This window comes from Bombyx mori, chromosome 4, assembly GCF_030269925.1.
Source record: "Bombyx mori chromosome 4, ASM3026992v2".
Lineage (NCBI taxonomy): Eukaryota > Metazoa > Arthropoda > Insecta > Lepidoptera > Bombycidae > Bombyx > Bombyx mori.
This window is the reverse complement of record NC_085110.1, coordinates 2,490,613-2,511,297: the sequence shown is the minus strand read 5'-3', so window position 1 is coordinate 2,511,297 and position 20,685 is coordinate 2,490,613. Positions and strand designations below refer to the sequence as shown.

Genomic DNA, 20,685 nt, shown 5'->3' with positions numbered 1-20,685 from the left:
ATCAATTTAATAGAAGTCTGTTCAATTGTTCAATAAAAAGCTTTACACTAGGTTCATCTGGGTACATAAGTACCATTTTAATACGCTTTTATTAGCTTCAGACGTATGTATGTATGTATGTATGTTTGTAACGGAATCTTTGAACATGATTTTGACCCCTTCAAAACGTCTGATTAACTCGAAATTTGGTATACTTATTAATGACCGATAACAATTCAATATTTAAAAAAAATATTGAATTTCAACTAAAAAATGAAAAATAAATAATATTTTAAAAAATCTAACAAAATACGCTTTTATAGAAAATCCAACTAAAAAATAGAAAATAAATTTTAATAAATTTGAATTAAAAAAGCGTGGGGTGCTTTTCAGAATATTATCCAAACAACCCTTCTGCTCATATCTGTTCATAAAATATTTATAACTACTTATACCATGCACCCCACACTTTTATACAATAAAATCATTTCTATTTTTAATTCAAATTTATTAAAGTTTATTTTCTATTTTTTAGTAGCAAAAATTTAATATTTGTCGAATTATATATACAGTCCATATACATAATAATATATTTAATTGAATTTCTTCGAGAACGGTTGACAAAGGTAACGTCAAGAGTCTCTTTTATTAAACTAATTTCAAACTTGGAATCGTTAATTTTCTTAAAACCTCAAAAAGCTTTTTCTCGTTTATTTAGGCTGTCAATTTATTTGATATTAGAAAATGGAAATTTCGTCAAAAAACAAACATAATACGAACCCTCCAAGTTTGATATTTACGTTCGTTCAAATTTCCGTTTGTATCTTCTAACATATTAAGAGTGTATACCGTGTAAAGATATGAGGGAACCGAGATGATTGCTCTCGAACCACAAAATCTTGGAACATTAAATTATGCAGAACACGGGCCTGTGTAGATTGGAGTAAATAACGATTTTTTTTATTATACCGCCATCTCATATTTGCGTTGAAGATAATTGTGTCAATTTACTTATAGAATAACCTAACTTTACGCAAGAATCTTCGACTATCTAATACAACATCTGATTGGATTGTTATGAAAATGGGTTCGTAAAATCTTATGACTTATTTCCGGGACAAAATTTTAAAGTTAGCCGAAAAAACATGTACTAATTTTTTCACTTGGGCTTCAGTAGTATTTTGTGATGCGTAAGGACTCTGATAACCATTTCTCATAATATAAAGCCAGACGTTCAGGTGACATAGAAATTCGTACAAATATGTGACACTATCAGATTAAACAAAAACTTATCTGAGACTTATTAAAAAGATATATTTTTTGTTTTTAAATAAAAAAAATTTGAATTAGGCTAAAATCAAAAAATTTATATAAAATTAGATTATTCCAATCATTATCACACGCACGCGATCCGTTGTATAATTACGATATATTCAGGAAGATCTTAGCATAAGCAAGACGCCAATCAGATTCAAGAGAATTCCTGTAAGCAAAGTGGCTTATGTAAAAAATCGCGAAGCTTCAACGGAAATCTTATCGATCATTGGCACACTCCAGACAACTCCAGAAATAAACCAAGAGCATCAAGTCGGTTCAGAGTCTGTACAAAAAAAAATCAATACAGCTACACGTCTGACAAATAGATACACGTAAAAAAGCAGCCAACGTGATTTAGGAAATTGTTTAAGAAAGAGGAAAAAAAACGGAAATAAAATATTCGATCTTGAAAGAATTCGCTTCTAGTGTTGGTAGCAAAAACACTTTCCTTTGTGACGGTTTTTCGCGTCACGTACTTTTTTCGATAACGAAGCAATCCGCTCTTTGCCTCCAAGCCTTTTAAACGATTACCCTGAACCCTTTACATTTTCGTTCGGAGGTTATTTCGAGAATGTAATCTCGACATGAAACAATACTGAGAATTACAAACAGTATGAATACAAGAAAAAATATAGACCTCATGAATATATATGGAACGTTTTATCGGATCGCATGTACATATAGCAAATTGAATTACGGCTCTGGCGCGATGAAAAGGATGAGAACTGTTTCATCTCGTCATCATTAGCAAGATGAATATGTAACTGATTAGATACGTCCAAGATTTATGAATAACAACCACACAAAAACCCACTGATTGGACAATCAAAAGAGTAGACCTAGAAAATAACAAGAAAATCATTGCGAGAATCGAAAAGAATATAATATGGAACGTTTTAGCGGATCGCAAGTACATATAGCAAATTGAATTACGGCTCTGGCGAGATGAAAAGGATGAGAACTGTTTCATCTCGTCATCATTAGCAAAGATGAATATGTAAATGATTACATACGTCCAAGATTTGTGAATAACAACCGCACAAAAACCCACTGATTGGACAATCAAAAGATTAGACTTAGAAAATAACATGGAAATCATTGCGAGAAACATCCAATAGTTTTTTTATGATTAAAGGATTGCCCGGAGGTCTTTACAGTTTCACCAGGACAGGTGGGCGACCAAAGGCTCAGCCAGGAGGGATGGGATTAGCTTACAGCTGCCCAAGCGCCTCCGAAGTAGACCTATCAAGTCAAAAGCAGCTGCTTCGCGAATCAATCTACTACCGGATCGGAATCGTGAACCCAATAATGAAGAGATACGTTCATATAGTGAAATTCATAAATTATTCACAAAATTAATAATTAGTAGTTAAGGTGATAGCGGAATTAACATTCACCGGCAATGTGGAAACAAATGAATTAAAAAGACTGTTAAGGTTTGAAGAGGGAGTCCAGTACGGTTGCTGCCTTGCTATCATGACTCGAAGATTTTCTGGTTGTTCAAGACCACTAAAATTAACATTATTCCAAGTTAACTACAATTTTGACACCAGTAGTTCGTGGGCTAAGCCCGAATAGCGGATAACATCCTTCGTATCCAACGTAATAATGGACGTTGATAAATGCAGTGGCCACCTTACTGTAGTGCACCCATATTGTTGAGTACCTATATAGTACATTTTAAACAGCAGTATCCTCGCAGTATCCTCTCAAAGGTTCAAGAATTTGCAGAGAAAACGAATGAGTAAATTTATCAAGCTGCAAGCCTCACATGACGCTTGATAAAATACGAGTAAGATTATGCTTTATCAAAATAACTAAAATTACAGAAAAAAATGATAAACCTACTTTTATGATATGAGTTTTTTCTTTATATTTTATTTTTATAATATCACATAAATCTGCAAGTTAAATGGTATTAAGTCTAATAAGCTATAGGCCACGATACCGGAAAATAAAGGATTTTATTTATTTACTTTACAGTATTTTAAGGATACAAATAAATCTGTATAGTATCTAAGTGCCCGTTTTCCGGGCCTAAGTGTCTAAGTGCCCATTTTTCGGGCACTTAGACACTATACAGAAGTATTATTTTATGAAAGCAAAATTTCGATATTCAAACACATATGAAATTGTGTTTTTTTTTCTTCCTACCTATGCTGATAGCCTTGAGAGGCTATTTCAGCTTCACCCTAACGTGTGTAGGTGAGCTCACGGGGCTCAAACCGGAGTGTTGCTAACATTGACCGTAGCAAGAGCAGTGCTTCGCAGAATCTACCACCGGATTGGAAACGCGACCCACTGAGAAAATCCGGCGAGAAACTCAGTGGGCTGTGTCTATGAGTTAATTCGCTCGTCGAGCCCTTCGTCGCAAGCCACGGGTTCGACGAGGACGGTGACCGGTGCTTGTGGTGCCTAAAAGCACCGTTAATGGATCGGGAGGATCCGTAATGACGTGCTTTGGGCGACGTCGACTGTTTACCATTCGGTTTACAGGATCGGGTATGTGGAATTGCGCTAAATTCTTTTATACATATAGTATACAGTACGACCCATAACAAAAGATATTTGGCAATCTCTCACTGGCGCATGTATCAAGTCGATCTAATTGTATTGGCTCAACATTTTTTTTTGTTCTAAATATAACCATACATTTCAATACTGCAATGATATCACTACTGACTAACGTACGACATTATAGTGGACAGGCTCGTATGGTAATCGTTACGGCCTTGGCTCTCCATAACGTTTTGATTAAATCTCTTGTCGGTATAAGCCAGACGCACAACGGTACAATTCAATAATGCAGATAATTAATTGTGTAAAATGCCGAAACATTGAATAGACAATAGGTTGTTGTAAGGAATTTCGGGAATCGGGTCGTTATGTGGTTAGATTTACTCTAAATTTGCTTAATTCTTTTGATGTTCAGTAATGAGAACCCAACGCGCCTCAGAGCTCTTAAAGAAAGTAAATGAGTACTTTTTAGTCAAGCATTTGGACAAGGTCACCGACGCTAAGCCACTACCGAAACCCATAGAAAACAAGACGTAAATAAATACCCTTGTCCACTCTAAGGCCGTTATTGTAACAAGTTTATCAGATCTTCATTTGATGTTCGTGTTTGAATTTTCTGTTTGTTTCACGTAATAATCTCGGATGAACGCCAAATTTATTTCATATATTACAGAAGCGTACCTTAAGAAATCCTAATTTCGTAAAAACAAGAAATTCTTCGTAGCATCTCCGCTAAATTAAAGCGATTCTGTCCCACCCGATAAAGCCGAAACGGGAAGTATTTATTAAAATCCCTTATTGCCTACGTGTCTCGATTGAAATAAACCGTTCGTGTGTTGCGAAAACGGAACAGGAAGCGATACCTCGCTCCAATGCCAGACAGAAAACGAACTTGTTTGTTCTCATGCAATGACGATTTTATTCAGGCTTTTTGTGTAGCCCTTTTGACCTTTTGTCATTATTGCTTCTCTTTTTAATTAAATGAACGCTTTATTAGGTAAGGACATCTTGGAAATGCGCCGAAAATTTAGCGCATTTGCCTGGCGATTTCGAAATGTTTCCCAGTACTCAACATTTGTGTTACGTAGTCGAAAGCTGCCAGATCCGTGATCAATATGCGGAGAGCACGAGTACTGGCCGCGAGCCAACCGCTAAAACACGGTAAGCCAGTTTATGTTGATGCTTTACAGCAAATCACGAATATTATTTATTCTCGTATAACCTGCGCTGCACCTGACGAAGACGATTATTATTTGGTGGACATTTCGACAGACGTAATGCTGTTACACGCCCAAATTGTAAGCACTCGCATTTCTATACCCCTCGCAAGCAAAAGTACCGCAACTTCTTACGCGTAGCCTGTAAGCTTGTTTGCCTTAGATAGCAGTTTAAAATGATATCCTGTCATAAAACTGTATTTATTTACTAAAGGCTTAGCGAAGTAAAAGCAAAAGTAAGACGACTATTATTCCAAGGAATTAATGAAGTCAATGACCTTGTAGCATCGACTAACATCTTACGGCATGATGCACATGTACTGGCCAACGGTCATTCAGTATTTTATTAAAATATCCCGTGAACTTGAAACACCCAAGCGGAAAATTTTTCGTTAGGCGAGGGAAAATGGCTGTAGCTGGGATAATCTGGAACATTACGTGGACATTTTTAATACAGTGCCCGCAATAGCAAAATTTGAATGAAAATTAAAAAATGTAAAAATAAAACGAGCGAAGATGTGACAAATAAAGATAATCTAGGTTACATAATAAACGCTAGAGGACGCGGGAGGAAATTGTCACTTTTAGAATCAACCAATTGACACCAACGTCCTCTGCTCCGCCTCTCCGTTTGTTCACAAAGAGGTTAACTGATAAGTACAGTTTACACAATACCTGTACGAAATTTATCTACAGTGACGCAGATTGCAAGATAGTTCGGATAAATTTCTGACGCAGGTGGCCCGGTACATAAAATCATGTACATCTGTTCTCGTTTCACTCAATTACATGAGAATGCGCACCAGAGGAAGTTAGACGTTCGAATTGAATGACGAGATGCAAATCTGTGGCGTACCGGCGACGACCATTTATATCGCTCAAAACCCGGTCAAATGTTTAACAAGACAAATTGGACTTAGACGTGGAGTCGGAAAGCACAATTTAGATCTTCATAAGATATGTGTTCTATGAGCAGAACGCACAAAGGATAAAAGACCGTATGTTGAAGGTACTCAGGTTCAGAATATATCGTTTAGATCGGTATAGGTAACTGTGATACGGACGGGCGAGAACGCTCCGACAATTTGCTTATTGCCGAGTTCAATTATCGCCCCCCGCACTCATTACTGAATTAAAGCGAGAACGGCTGTAAATTTCGTGACGCCTCTGCTCTGCTTTTTGTTGTTAAGGTTTGATAAGATTCTTTATGTAGCCGGTTATTATCCGAATTGTTCACTGCGCAATCGTTTGAAAAAGTAACGAAATAGAGAGAAAAACATCTGGTGGTAGGACCAGACACACATCATTACTGGTGGTAGGACCTCTTGTGAGTCCGCGCGGGTAGGTACCACCACCCTGCCTATTTCTGCTGCGAAGCAGTAATGCGTTTCGGTTTGAAGGCCGGGGCAGCCGTTGTAACTATACTTGAGACCTTAGAGCTTATATCTCAAGGTGGGTGGCGCATTTACGTTGTAGATGTCTATGGGCTCCAGCAACCACTTGAGCTCGTCCATCCATCTAAGCAATAAAAAAAAATCTAGGAAGACATAATTAAGCCGCATTAATAAAATTTTATACACAAAGGAACGAAGATAATTCTTAGTAATTATTGCTGTTAAACGCCACAACCACAACAATACATCTAACAGCTGTCATTACTTCGGTCACGTGTTTCGAGAGCTTTTCATTTATCGCAGAAAACACGGACTAATACACGATCTCGATAATCCTTATCGCATCACAAGAAATCTGGAAGCCTATCTGAATCGTTAACAGTATGTTTACAGTGAATTTTCAACACAAGTACTCAACAACTAAGTACAAGTGTGTAGGTGATTCATTTTATTATTTAAAAATACAACTAGAGAAGAAGTCTTATCCGAATTTATAATTTATTACCACATTTATGTATTACAACTACATTGAATATATACTAAGATAAAATTACTAGTTATATAGCACACACACACACACACCTATGTCTACTAACATTAATGACTCCAATGAGTAACATTGATGAGTGAGAGATAAGACAGATATCAATAGGAAAAATTATACTTTATTCTCTTCGAATTTCGATAACGGAACAAAACAGGAAATAAAATTTATTTAAATCGTAACGTGTTCATTGGGCGAACACTGGGCATAATCAACGAATAGGACTCATACTGTACTACTGCATACATGTACCTATAGTTAGACCATGCAATTTTTTTTCGATAAGACCGAAAACCGAAGCCAAATGAAGCCGCAGAACCAGTCGGATAACGAAGTAACCAAAGACCAGATCTTTACAGACACACTTTACACATCATATACAGAAGAAGATTTTACTGGTGGTAGAACGTCTTGTGAGTCCGCACGGGTAGGTACAATCACCCTGCCTATTTCTGCCGTGAAGCAGTAATGCGTTTCGGTTTGAAGGGTGAGGCAGCCGTTGTTAAGAGACCTTAGAACTCATATCTCAAGGTGGGTGGCGGCATTTACGTTGTAGATGTCTATGAGCTTCGGTAACAAATTAACACCAGATGAGCCGTGAGCTCGTCCACCCATCTATGCAATAAATAAATAAAAGTGGCCGTACATATGTATCCCTAATGAACAGCCAGATAGACTTATATCTATTGTATCACTATTATCACGGGCATTAAACAAAAATTTTACCGACCGCAAATAAATACACCGCGACTTTTCTCTGCGCAATATGGTTTAGTTACATGCTTCGTGGAAGAATTTTGATTCTAGCTATTCTGAATTATTCTAAAAGGAAGATAACGAAAGTGTGATAGTATATTGCGGAGTATATAGATTAAATGTGAGCTAAGAATCTCGTAGTTCTCAAGTACCCCGGTTGGATCTAATCTATACTTATTATAATATTATAAAGTTGAAGAGTTTGTTTCTTTGTTTCTTTGAACGCGCTAATCTCAGGAACTACTGGTTCGATTTAAAAAAATCTTTTAGTGTTAGATTGCTCATTTATTAAGGAAGGCTATATAACATCACGCTAAGACCAATACAAACGGAGCACAAACAAAGAATGTTTCAAAATCGGGGTTTTTTTTCCCTTTTGAGAGCTTCCGCTGCGTGCGCTGCGGAAACGGTTAAAGTTTCGCTAAAATAATGTATGACAGAATTGTTCCCATTTAAAAGGTCAAAAAAAAGTCTGCAACAGCATATTTTACGTCTATATGTTAAGGTCGGCTCACTATAACGTTTTTTATGCTAACCAAATTTGTTCTAAAAGAAAGCATTTTTGGTGAAGGTATTTTTATGAAGATGATATTAATCTCTATCCAAATAAATACGTTATTTATTACAAGGATTTAAATTTAAGAAATTTACCCATGCTTGATTTTAATAAGTATCTCGCTATGAGTATTTTAATGAGTATGAGAAGATATCGCAGTTTTAAAATAACATCGCAGTAAAATAATGATCAAGCGCGTAATATTGATATACAAGGCGCAGGCCGGCCGCGGCCGGTGCGCGGTGGCACAGTATAAGAACAATAACAAGAAACACCCAAATCATTTCAAGATAAGCTTTGAAAATTATAGATCTTTGTGGATTTCTCCAGGATCCCATCATCAGGTCTTCATGATTACAGGACAATTCGGGAAGCCTTTCGAACAAAAAACAGAAAAGAGAATTATCAGAATCGGTTCAAGCATTCTCGAGAAATCGGTGAACATACATAGATGAAGAATGGTGGTCGAATTGACAGCCTTCCCTTTTGAAGTCGGTTAAAAAGCGTGATTTAAGTACCTTAAATAGCTCCTTAACATCCTGTTATTCAAAAATATTTTCACTTTCTACGTAAATGAAGAGGCGAGTAAAATTTAGCGTTATGCTAAAGTAACTATTCCACGCGGACGAAGTCCCGGGCAAAAGCTAGTTGGAAGATAATACGAAAAGAATGACCAGTTGTTTTCTTACAGGTAAAAACTCATTCAAAGTTAGATAATCATCTTACAAGAAAACTAATAATATATATTATTTAATGTCACTCACCAGGCATGAAGTGAAGTAAAGCGGCGGTGATGGGATAAAGACTGGGGCTGTACGTGATATCTGGACAGGCGTATCCGAGCACGGACACAACTCTGTCGGCTACGGCCCTACCCTTGCGGGTTAGATGGTACCCTAGGCAGTGGGTCGCCTCCACGAAGGGCGGCAACATAATCGGCTTGTCCGGCAGCTCCACTGTGCCGAATACCTGGAAAGAACAATGAAATAAATTAAAAATCGAATTTTCATTTAATTTAATTCGTTAAAAAAAAACTAACATACAATCTTAAGCTATTTGTAATGCTAACACACTATGAGACTACGATGTCACGAAATAAGATTATTATTTTATTTATTGTTAATTTTTATATATGTATATTCGTTGATGCCATGTAGATCGTTAGTGCCCAACTTGTCGATTTCTCTCTTCTTTTATTTCCTACCTATGCCTATAGCCTTCAGAGGCTATTTCACGGGGCTCAAGCCGGAGTGTTGTTAACACTGGCCCTAGCAAGAGCAGTGCTTCGCAGAATCTACCACCGGATCGGAAACGCGACCCACTGAGAAGATCCGGCAAGAAACTCAGTGAGCTGTGTTTATGGGTTAATTTACTCGGACGGAGGACGGTGACCGGCTTCTCTCTTCGATTTTTTTACTTAGACACCGTAATATCTAGTAGACTCTGGGAAAGATATTCATCTTTCCGAAGATGCTGCGAATGAATCTATTTCTAAGGGACCTAAAAGACCAAAATTTACATTAAAAACAAAAGAAGGCAAAGTTAGGCAATCCAGGCGCTTAGTAGCGGAAATCGACATAATTACTTCAATGCGCCACTTAGGACAGTGATGACAGGACAAAGAGCTAGAAAATAACGTAACAGTTTTCAGCTTGTAGCGCTTAATTGCATTTAGTGATTGGCTGTTAAGTGAATTAAGCAGAGCCCGTAGGTTTCGTGACGTAACGTGACGACAGCTACCTTGAGAAATAACTTCTATGTCTGAATTGTAGCGAAACGGCTGTCGGACTCTGTAAGCCGCCATCTATTTCAGCAGAAATAGGCTGATATACCCACACGTGCGGGCTTACAATAGACTATGCTACCAGTCTTTGACTGATTTGGTGGTGCAGCAATTAGCGCCCCCGACTGTTGCGCCGAGGGTCGTGGGTTCGATTCCCACATCGGGCAAACATATGTATGATGGGCAGGTTTCTTTGCTCTTTGTCTGGGTGTTTATTATCCATATATGTATATGTATTTTAAAACATATATAAGTATGTATGTCAGTCTCTGGTACTCCATAATGCAGGGAATCCTAAATTGGGGCCGTGGATGACCGTGCGTGATTTGTTCCCAATTATTATTATGTATTATTATTATATATTTTTTAATTTGTACACTCTTTCTTTTATTTATTATACACAGCATAAAGGCGCAGTTAAGTTTTTTTTTATTGCCCTTGTAGACAGAGGGGTACACGACCCACCTGATCATGAGTAGTTACGGTCGCCCATGGACGTCAGCAATGCCAGGGCAGAGCCAATCTGTCTACCGTACCGATTGGTATTAGACAGGGATTCCTAATTTAGGGCCGGATGACCGTGCGTGATTTGTTTCCAGTTATTACTTCATTTTATTAAACATTCAACTATGTAGCCCGTTTGTGCTTGTTTGGAATTAATTATATCATAGTTAATTTTGCCAAGGACAAATCAAATTATTTTATAAGGATTTTTTTACCAAATGTACACTACGGTGTAAGAAGTATCATAACCTAGCCCCATTAATAGTATATTATTGAGCTTTGATTAATTCAATAATCTACCCAACAAAACGATTTCTTGTTACTTCATACAAACTGTTTGTCTGTAAAGTTAATCTACGAACTGACAACTGTAAATGCAAGGAACGGTAAAAACTTAACAGCCTATACGTTGAAACTACGAGTATTTTAATTCGCCATTGTTGAAATACATAGTTTCTACCGTAACATACACATGTGTTAATATCAATGTGGTCAAGACAATAGTTAGTGAACCAAACCAGCATTACTACTATTAATATTATCAATTATTTCCGAATTCCGAAAAATAAACGAATAAATTGTTTTTTTTTATTGCTTACGTGGGTGGACGAGCTCACGTCCCACCTGGTGTTAAGTGGTTACCGGAGCCCATAGACATCTACGACGTAAATACGCCACCCACCTTGAAATATAAGTTCTAAGGTCTTAAATATACCTAGTCAGGTCATAAGTATTGTCACACAGTAAAAACTTTTCTTTTAGAATGCTGGCCACAAAAAAGTTTATTGAATTCGAATTTCGAATTGTTCATGAAAATAAAAATAGTATACATTTAGAATTTTACTCATTTTTAAATATGGAGTGGACGCTTAAAGAAGACCGTGTTGCAGTTATTGCGTTGCATCGTTGCGGTTACGCGCCAATTCAAATTTTTAACATACTGAAAAATTTGAATATAACCAAAAGATTCGTTTATCGTACCATCAAACGATATAATGAAGACTCTAGTGTAGATGACAGGTCAAGAAGTGGTCGCCCTCGGTCTGTTAGGACTCCAGCAGTGATTAAAAGCTGTGAAGGCGCGAATTCAAAGAAATCCCAAACGTAAGCAGAAACTGTTGGCCCTTCAGATGGGGTTAAGCAGAACCACGGTGAAAAGGGTGTTAAATGAAGACTTAGGGCTTCGGGCATATCGAAGAAAAACAGGACATCGTTTGAATGCTTGTCTAATGGACCTGAGACTGAAGAGATGCCGCGCTTTGTTGAAGCGGTACGCGGGAAAAAAATATCGGGAAATTCTTTTTTAGGATGAAAAAATTTTTACCGTAGAAGAGAGCTACAACAAACAAAATGATAAGGTGTACGCACACAGTAGTGAAGAAGCGAGCAACCGTATTCCGCGTGTCCAACGAGGTCATTTTCCATCCTCGCTCATTGTATGGTTGGGAGTTTCTTATTGGGGCTTAACAGAGGTACATTTTTGTGAGAAAGGTGTAAAAACGAATGCAGTTGTGTATCAAAATACAGTCCTGACGAACCTTGTGGTACCTGTTTCTCATACCATGTTCAATAACAGGCACTGGGTATTCCAACAAGATTCGGCGCCAGCTCATAGAGCGAAGAGCACACAAGACTGGCTGGCGGCGCGTGAAATCGACTTCATCCGGCACGAAGACTGGCCCTCCTCCAGTCCAGATTTGAATTCGTTAGATTACAAGATATGGCAATACTTGGAGGAAAAGGCGTGCTCAAAGCCTCATCCCAATTTGGAGTCACTCAAGACATCCTTGATTAAGGCAGCCGCCGATATTGATATGGACCTCGTTCGTGCTGCGATAGACGACTGGCCGCGCAGATTGAAGGCCTGTATTCAAAATCACGGAGGTTATTTTGAATAAACTTTAGTGTCATAAGAATCTATGTTTTGTTAAGTTCATTTTGGTATATGAATGGTTACATAATGAATAAACTTGTTTGAATTATTTTACATTAAACATGTGACAGAATTTATGACCTGACTATGTAGTTACAACGGTTGCCCCACCCTTCAAACTGAAACACATTACTGCTTCACGGCAGAAATAGGCAGGAGATGGTGGTACCTACCCGTGCGGACCCACAAGACGTCCTACCACCAGTAATTACGCAAATTATAAATTTTCGGTTTGATTTTTATTACACGATTTTATTCCTTCACAGTGGAAGTCAATGGTGAACATTTGTTAAGTACGTATTTCATTAGAAAAATTGGTACCCGCCTGCGGGATTCGAACACCATTGCATCGCTAGATACGAATGCACCGGACGTCTTATCCGTTAGGCCACGACGACTTCATGATGAAACGTAGCCTATATTATTTCCCAGGGTTTTAAATTAATTATCCATATCGGATTTTGTCCAAATCGTTTCAGTGGCTTAGGCATGCGTAAAAACATAACAGACAAACACAAAGTCACTACCTTATTTATATTAACATTAGTATGGATTTATTTTGACATCAAAGTACAAATGAGCATCCATCGCGTTGATATCACGCGACAATAATCATTCGCTTGTATTGAATTAGTGTTATTTGTCCTGTTTTTTCACACATGCATATAATATAATAGTATCTAAAAGTATGTTTTCGAGATTCGGTGCACGAAAATTGATTTAGTATACACATATAAATTTGTTATCCAATTTAGTACGGACATGTCTAGTTGGGGTCGTGATTATCCACTTTACGAGCAAGGACACAGGCACCGGTACGGACAGACTGTGAACAGATTAGACGAGTAGATGTTCGTCATTGTGAGGGTTGAATTTCCTGTTGAATTTGTAACGTCGTTCTTTTAAATTCAATAACAAAGGCAATATTAGATCTAGCTCTCACTTTTTACTGGTTAAGGCTTCTCTAAAATCACACTATTCTGTGGCTCGCACTAATAATAAATTATAATGATTTTCGCACATTTCTAGAAAGCAACGGCTGCCACTTTTTTAGTTGTACTGTATGATAGCGTCAATCACACGCTACTAAGAAGTTTCTAGAAAATTCAAGCTATGCGAACAGAAACCTTACCAAGTTTAAATTTATCAAGCACTAGCTGATCCGGCAGACTTCGTAGTGCCTCAATCGATAAATAAAAGACTTAAAACTTTTGTATAAAATAAACTTAAAACAAACAAAAGGAATCCGTCCAACGGAGGACACATCAGAGGAAAAACAAAATCGTTATTTTTATTTAATTCCGAGCATTTTCATATTTATTTACCTTTTAGGCCTTCTCTGGACTTCCACAAATAATTCAAGACCAAAATTGGCCAAATCGGTCCAGCCGTCCTCGAGTTTTAGCGAGACTAACGAACAGCAATTCATTTTTATACATATAGAAGTGTGGTGCGACCACAACCGAAAACTAACTTTATTTTGTAATTGCCAAACGTAGGTAATTGAAAATGTTCATCTCGAACGTTAAATGTTCATAGTCGCTCATAGATAAGTAATTCCAGGGTACAGTCAAGTCGCCGTCTGGTCGCGCATTGCCTATGACCTTTATTTTCTATTGTTTTACTTCCTTGCTTCTTCTAGATTAAAGTACTATAATTTTATTTGTAGGTACGTTTACTATGGGAATGTATTTCTTCAGTATCATATGATTAATCTAATAATATAGAGAGCATAGCATAGATTGTTTAACTGGGCGTCTTTTAAGCAAACGACATTTTGATACGACAGCAATATTTGTTTTGTCTAGACGTTCTAAGACGAACTGCAGCAAAACAGTCATGTTTACCACATCAAGCCTAAGGATATCTGATACGCGCGATACTCCTACCTCGGCTGTCGAGATAAAAGATACCATTTATACTTAAATAACAATAAAAATAAATCATGCTATTTCTAGTCTCAAAATTAACAAACAAATTTTGAGGTAGATAAATTGCAGTGGTGTATACTCGTAAAGAGAACCAAATAAATAGGTATTTTATCTACGAAGTTGCCATTTTACACACTGGCCATTTTTACTGTATGACTGGCAATAAATTCTATTATAAATTCAAATTAATTTTATTTAAAAAACACGGAATTATATTTTCAAGTTTAGTCATTTGTTTATTGATCAGTGGTTTTTTTTTCCACTACCTTTGTATATTTTCATCAATATGAACGCGATAGAAACATGAGTAATTATGGAATAAGAGTTTCTTCGTGGTAGCAATGCCGCATAAACAGCCCACAACAATAACTACGTGTGCGGGGTGAACAGTAAAAATGAACGCACGACTCGTTATTAGTTTAAACGCTTCTGACATGACCTCTTGTGAGTCCGGACGGGTAGGTACCACAACCCTGCCTATTTCTGCCGTGAAGCAGTAATGCGTTTCGGTTTGAAGGGTGGGGGCAGCCGTTGTAACTATACTGAGACCTTAGAACTTATATCTCAAGGTGGGTGGCGCATTTACGTTGTAGATGTCTATGGGCTCCAGTAACCACTTAACATCAGGTGGGCTGTGAGCTCGTCCACCCATCTAAGCAATAAAAAAAAAATGAAATTTTTTATCTAAAAATGACGAAAAATTAATGGTAGTCCGAAAACTAAAGTCAACAACGACGAATTAAAGACGACAGTGGAAGCTGACGATACTCAATCTACCGCTGAGTAAACAGCTTTTTTGTTTTCCCACCTAAGCTCATAGCCTTGGGAGGCTATTTCAGCATAACCTTAACTAGAAGGTAAGCTCACGGGGCTCAAACCTGATGACGTTGCTAACACGAACCCTAGCAAGAGCCGTGCTTCGCTTAATCTGCCACCTGATTGGAAACGCGACCCACTGAGAAGGTCCGGCGAGAAACTCAGTGGGCTGTGGGTCAATTTAGTCGTCGAGCCCTTCGTCGCGAGCGACGGGTTCGACGAGAACGATGGCCGATGCTTGAGGTACCTAAAAGCACCGTTAGTGGATCGAGAGGATCCGAAATGACGTGTTTTGGGCGACGTCGACTGCTTTCCATTGTGTCCGCATGGAGTTAACAGCAGCTTTCAATGTTAGCATCAAAACGATATTGGTTCAATTGCGTCAAATTGAGTAGGTAAACATACACCATAAATGGGTGCCGCACGAACCGAACGATTATCAGCGCGACAAACGCGGTAATGTATGCCTTGCATTGCTTAACAGAGAAGAAACGAAGGGTTTTTGAACCGCATTGTCACTTGCGATGAAAAATGGATTCTTTTTGATAATCGTAAGTGGTCATCACAACATCTAGGCAATGCACCAAACGAAAACTTATCCCAAAAAAAAAGATATGTTTACTATTTAATATAATGTAGTGTCGGTATAATTCATCCCGGCTTTTTACAAAATTGCATCATCATTACTACGGATGTGTACTGTGAGGAGCTGGACACAATGCTAATCGATAAAGCGGCACAACATGAGAATCCGGCGGTAGATTCTGCGAAGCACGGCTCTTGCTAGGGTTCGTGTTAGCAACATCGTCAGGTTTGAGCCCTGTGAGCTCACCTACAAGGTTACTCTGATATTGTCTCTCTAGACCATCAGCTTAGGTAGGAAAAAAAAAGACACAATGATGGAGAAGCTGGTGAATCTCCGGCCAGCCTCGGTTAATCGCTCGTCTCCGCTGCTTCTACACGACAACACTCGCCCTCATACGACAGAACAAATAGTATCTAAGCCATGAGACTTAGGGTAGCATCATGCATTGTACTAACCAGAGATTGCACCGACAAACTTCTACTTTTTTCAATATTTAAATAACTTCTTGACAGGAAAAATTTCCATACCTGTCAGGCAGTACAAAATGCCTCTGAAGTATTTATTCCCTCCCGTACACCTGACCTCTTCAAGAAGGACATTGAAAAGATGACCACTGCATTAGCAGATATGCATATATACCATGGGTGCATGTTTTGATTGATTGAAAAAAATATTTCGACTTTTCGTATGCTAAAAGACAGCTTTATAGACATTTACGATCAACATTTACTCAGTACTCAAATGTATTTTTAAGTATTGTACATCATACATTATTGAAAGTCAAAATGGACAATGTTTAAGATGCAAACATTTACAGGATCAATATTTTGCCTTAATGATAAATTGTGTTCCATTAAAACGTTGCATATACACACAACGTTTTGAGGTTCATCATAAATTTAAAAGTCGGGGTGTTGCGTGTCGTACGTCTTGTAACACGTGCGGGTTCAATGGACGATATTAAATATCGAAGAGATAAGGATAACGTAAAACTAGAGTTTACAAAACTTTCATGTTGTACTGGAAAACTTATAACTAACTTCTACAAGACGATTTCGATAAACAGTTCTCGGTATTAATTGGATTTTTACGATTTCAATGCCGCGGCGAGACTAAGCTTTTCGGTCCTAATGCTATATGGGAGGAGGCCCTTTGCCTATATTAAAAACGAAGTTTTACATACGTTGATTAATTCAAACTAAATTTTAAATAGTAATATAACAATTGAGATAATATTGATTCGCTCTGTATGAAATGAATTTTTTGTAGATAATAGACGATTAGCATTACGGTTAGCATAATATTATTTTTTTTTGATAACGCCATCTTGTTGTGTCTTTAAAGCAGTTAGTTGCCCTCCATTAAGAAAAATAGTATTATTATTCGCCAATAGATGTCGGGAAGAGTCATAAAGTTGATTATCGATGAAGTTGATTATTGAAAACACGAATAAAACAACATTTTCGGAAAATAAATCGTAGCTAAATCGATTTATCGCCCCCGAAATCCCCTGTATACTAAATTTTATGAAAATCGTTGGAGCCGTTTCCGAGTTTCAGATTATATACATGTGTATATATATACAAGAATTGCTCGTTTAAAGGTATAAGATGTCAACGTACATATAACGTCTTGTCCGTGACCACAAAAACTGTGACGTATTCAAGTAGTCGGAAATACCATGATAACAATAAAAACGCTAGATTAAACCGTAAAAGTAATTTTAATTGTGTCCATGGTTCGCGAAAACCGAAGAACAAATATTATGCTACATGTCAACATACCAAGTAATGAATTACTGAACAGCGACATATACATATATGTAACAAAATCGAGAAGACCTCTCACACCAAGAGGAAGCTATTAGTATCTATATATTAATATGTAAAGCAAAAATTTTGTACCCCTTTAGAGAAGGAGTGCAGAATGCTATTTTTTTTAAATTACACATAAAACACATTAAATTAATAAAAAAAATATTAAACACACTATACAAAGTATTTGAGAAACACACACGCATATATACTCTTTTCTTTATTGTCAATCTTTTGTTATTATTTAAAATCTGTGGTCAATTTGAGAATAGATTAATATTGTTTGCCTACAGCCTTGGCGAAATCTGTGATTATAAAAATGTAATCTTGTACCCCTTTAGAGAAGGAGTGCAGAATGCTATTTTTTTTAAATTACACATAAAACACATTAAATTAATAATAAAAAAATTAAACACACTATACAAAGTATTTGAGAAACACACACGCATATATACTCTTTTCTTTATTGTCAATCTTTTGTTATTATTTAAAATCTGTGGTCAATTTGAGAACAGATTAATATTGTTTGCCTATATATAGCCTTGGCGAAATCTGTGATTATAAAAATGTAATCTTTGACAGTAGAATCATAATAATGTTCAAACTTATAATTTCTATTAATTATAGTCGAATTTCGACTACTGGGCGGCCACTAGTTAGTATGAATGCTTGTTTAATACTACTTTTATGGTTTATTCTCGGGGTTATTTTTTACGTTTTACAAAGATTGTCCCAGATAATTTTATCGTAATGACGAAACCGGTCCAGAATGAACAAGTTTTTTTTTTTTTTTTTTTATGATTGAAAGTTTACTGGTGGCCCGAAGGCCTTTCCAGTTTCACCAGGACAGGTGGGCGAGCAAAGGCTCAGCCAAGAGGGGTGGGATTTGCTAACAACTGCCCGAGCGCCTCCGAAGGAGACCTAACAACTCAAGAGCAATTGTTTCGCGAATGAATCTACTACCGGATCGGAATCGCGACCCGCTGAGAAGATCCGGCGAGAAACTCAGCAGGCTGATGCATGGGTTAGGTTGCACGTCGACCTCTTTGTCGAGTTCGACGAGTACGGTTACCGAAGTTAAACATACTGACAGATCTTAATGTACTGTCAGTTCATTCTGTGTATAAGGATTTTTTTTAGTTCAATTAAAAAAAAAATATGTGACTGTACTTAGCGCAATATTGAAAACATCGATGAATAATAAGAATCATCCATCATTACGAAAATTGAAAACGAAACGAAAACAAAAAAAATATGTTTATGCTAAGTAACGTTTTTGAGAACATACTCAATACATCTTATATGTGTATGTGATTATTTTTGAATTTGATTTCTTTTAAGGATTAAATAAATTTCACGTAATAAATATAGTACATAGGTTATAATCCCATTAAAAAGGTTAAGACCTTAAATCTGCATTCGTAAAAAGCCAACCTTTATATAAATTTGGATTACGATAACGATTAAATTATCGATTGCTTCAAATCGAATCAAAATTAAAAACGATTATCGATCGGTTCAAATCGATTCAAAATTAAAACTATCGATTGACTAAAATCGGCTCGTGTGAACTTGACGTTAGGGCAACGACCGTATCAAAACTTCCTAAATCGAACGACAAAATAAAGTTACTGCAATAACAGTATGTCACGGAGAGTCGAGACATCTATCCGCAGGCCCGGCGTGTCTGTTCACACCACTGATCTATAATTAAAACATCAACAAAGCTGAACGGTTTTTTTATCTCGCAAAAACGTAATAAAATTCGTATTTAACAAAAATAACAAACGTCTCAGAAAACGTTCCGCGACGATATTTTAGTACAATAATAAAATTTGTGTGATAAAACTTAAAATTATATCACCAGGTCTTTGCATTCTTAATGTTGTGAAGATTTTTTATTAACTTACTTCTCTTCTTTTTGTATTTTGTTGTACATTTTTTTTATAGGATTAATATAATGAGCTTGTCTTTAATACAGTAGTCTGGCTCGCTATTAATCTGCAGTTTTTTTCCTACCTATTCGCTGGTAAGTTAAGGGCCAACTACGCCCGGATGTGTTGGTGAGGTCACGGGTTCAACTGAGAGAATAGCCCTAGCAAGAGTACTGGTGGTAGGACCTCTTGTGAGTCCGCACGGGTAGGTACTACCGCCCCGCCTATTTCTGCCGTGAAGCAGTAATGCGTTTCGGCTTGAAGGGTGGGGCAGCCGTTGTAACTATACTGAGACCTTAGAACTTATATCTCAAGGTGTGTGGCGCATTTACGTTGTAGATGTCTATGGGTTCCAGTAACAACTTAACACCAGGTGGGCTGTGAGCTCGTCCACACATCTAGGCAATAAAAATAAATAAATAAAAGATTAATGCTTCACAGAATCTACCACCGGATCGGAAACGCGACCCACTGAGAAGATCCGGCGAGAAACTCAGTGAGCTATGTCTAAGGGTTAATTTAGTCGCCGAACCGTTCCTCGTAAGCGATGGGTTCGACGAGAGCTCCTGTACCAGTACACAACCGATATTACAAGTAGCCCAGCGCTCGAAACATTTACTGATATCGTGGCCAGCCTGGACGGAGGCCTATGCCCAGTAGAGCACGTTCGTGGGCTGGTGGGAACAAACAAACAACCACAGGCAACAATAGAGATTAGAAGTGTAACATATCACACAGAGTGAAGCAGATACAGCGAACCTCCCCATACACGACTCGTCCATAGGTTTATGCAATGACTATACAAAATAACGGCTGTTGCTCCTTTCACACATACTTCGCGGCCAAAATAGTCAGGGCGGTGGTACGTACCTGCCGCGGTTTCCAGGACGACCAGCTACAAGTAAATATCCTAAAGAGTTCGAGACTAACGCCTCGTGTCTCGAGTTGGTTGGCGACATTTATCCAGTAACCACTTCACATCAAATGAGCTGTGGGCTCGTTCGCCCATCGATGCAATAAATGAAAAGACATTGTGAAATCGGCTAATATAATAAATACGATAAACTAAAAGTAAAAATAGAAATCGTATTGGAATTCAAGTGT

General features: G+C 37.5%; 1 protein-coding gene across 23 annotated transcripts in view; it reads right to left on the bottom strand.

Annotated features, from left to right (window-relative positions):
- Window positions 1–20,685, bottom strand: part of LOC101737733 (GTPase-activating protein skywalker) — a 111,469-nt gene that overhangs the window by 42,716 nt on the left and 48,068 nt on the right. For all 23 annotated transcript variants that reach the window (XM_038010542.2, XM_062668060.1, XM_038010543.2 and 20 more), the window contains one exon: window positions 9,045–9,249. In XM_038010542.2, the coding sequence (XP_037866470.1) occupies window positions 9,045–9,249 (205 nt within the window). The remainder of the gene's footprint in view (window positions 1–9,044; window positions 9,250–20,685) is intronic.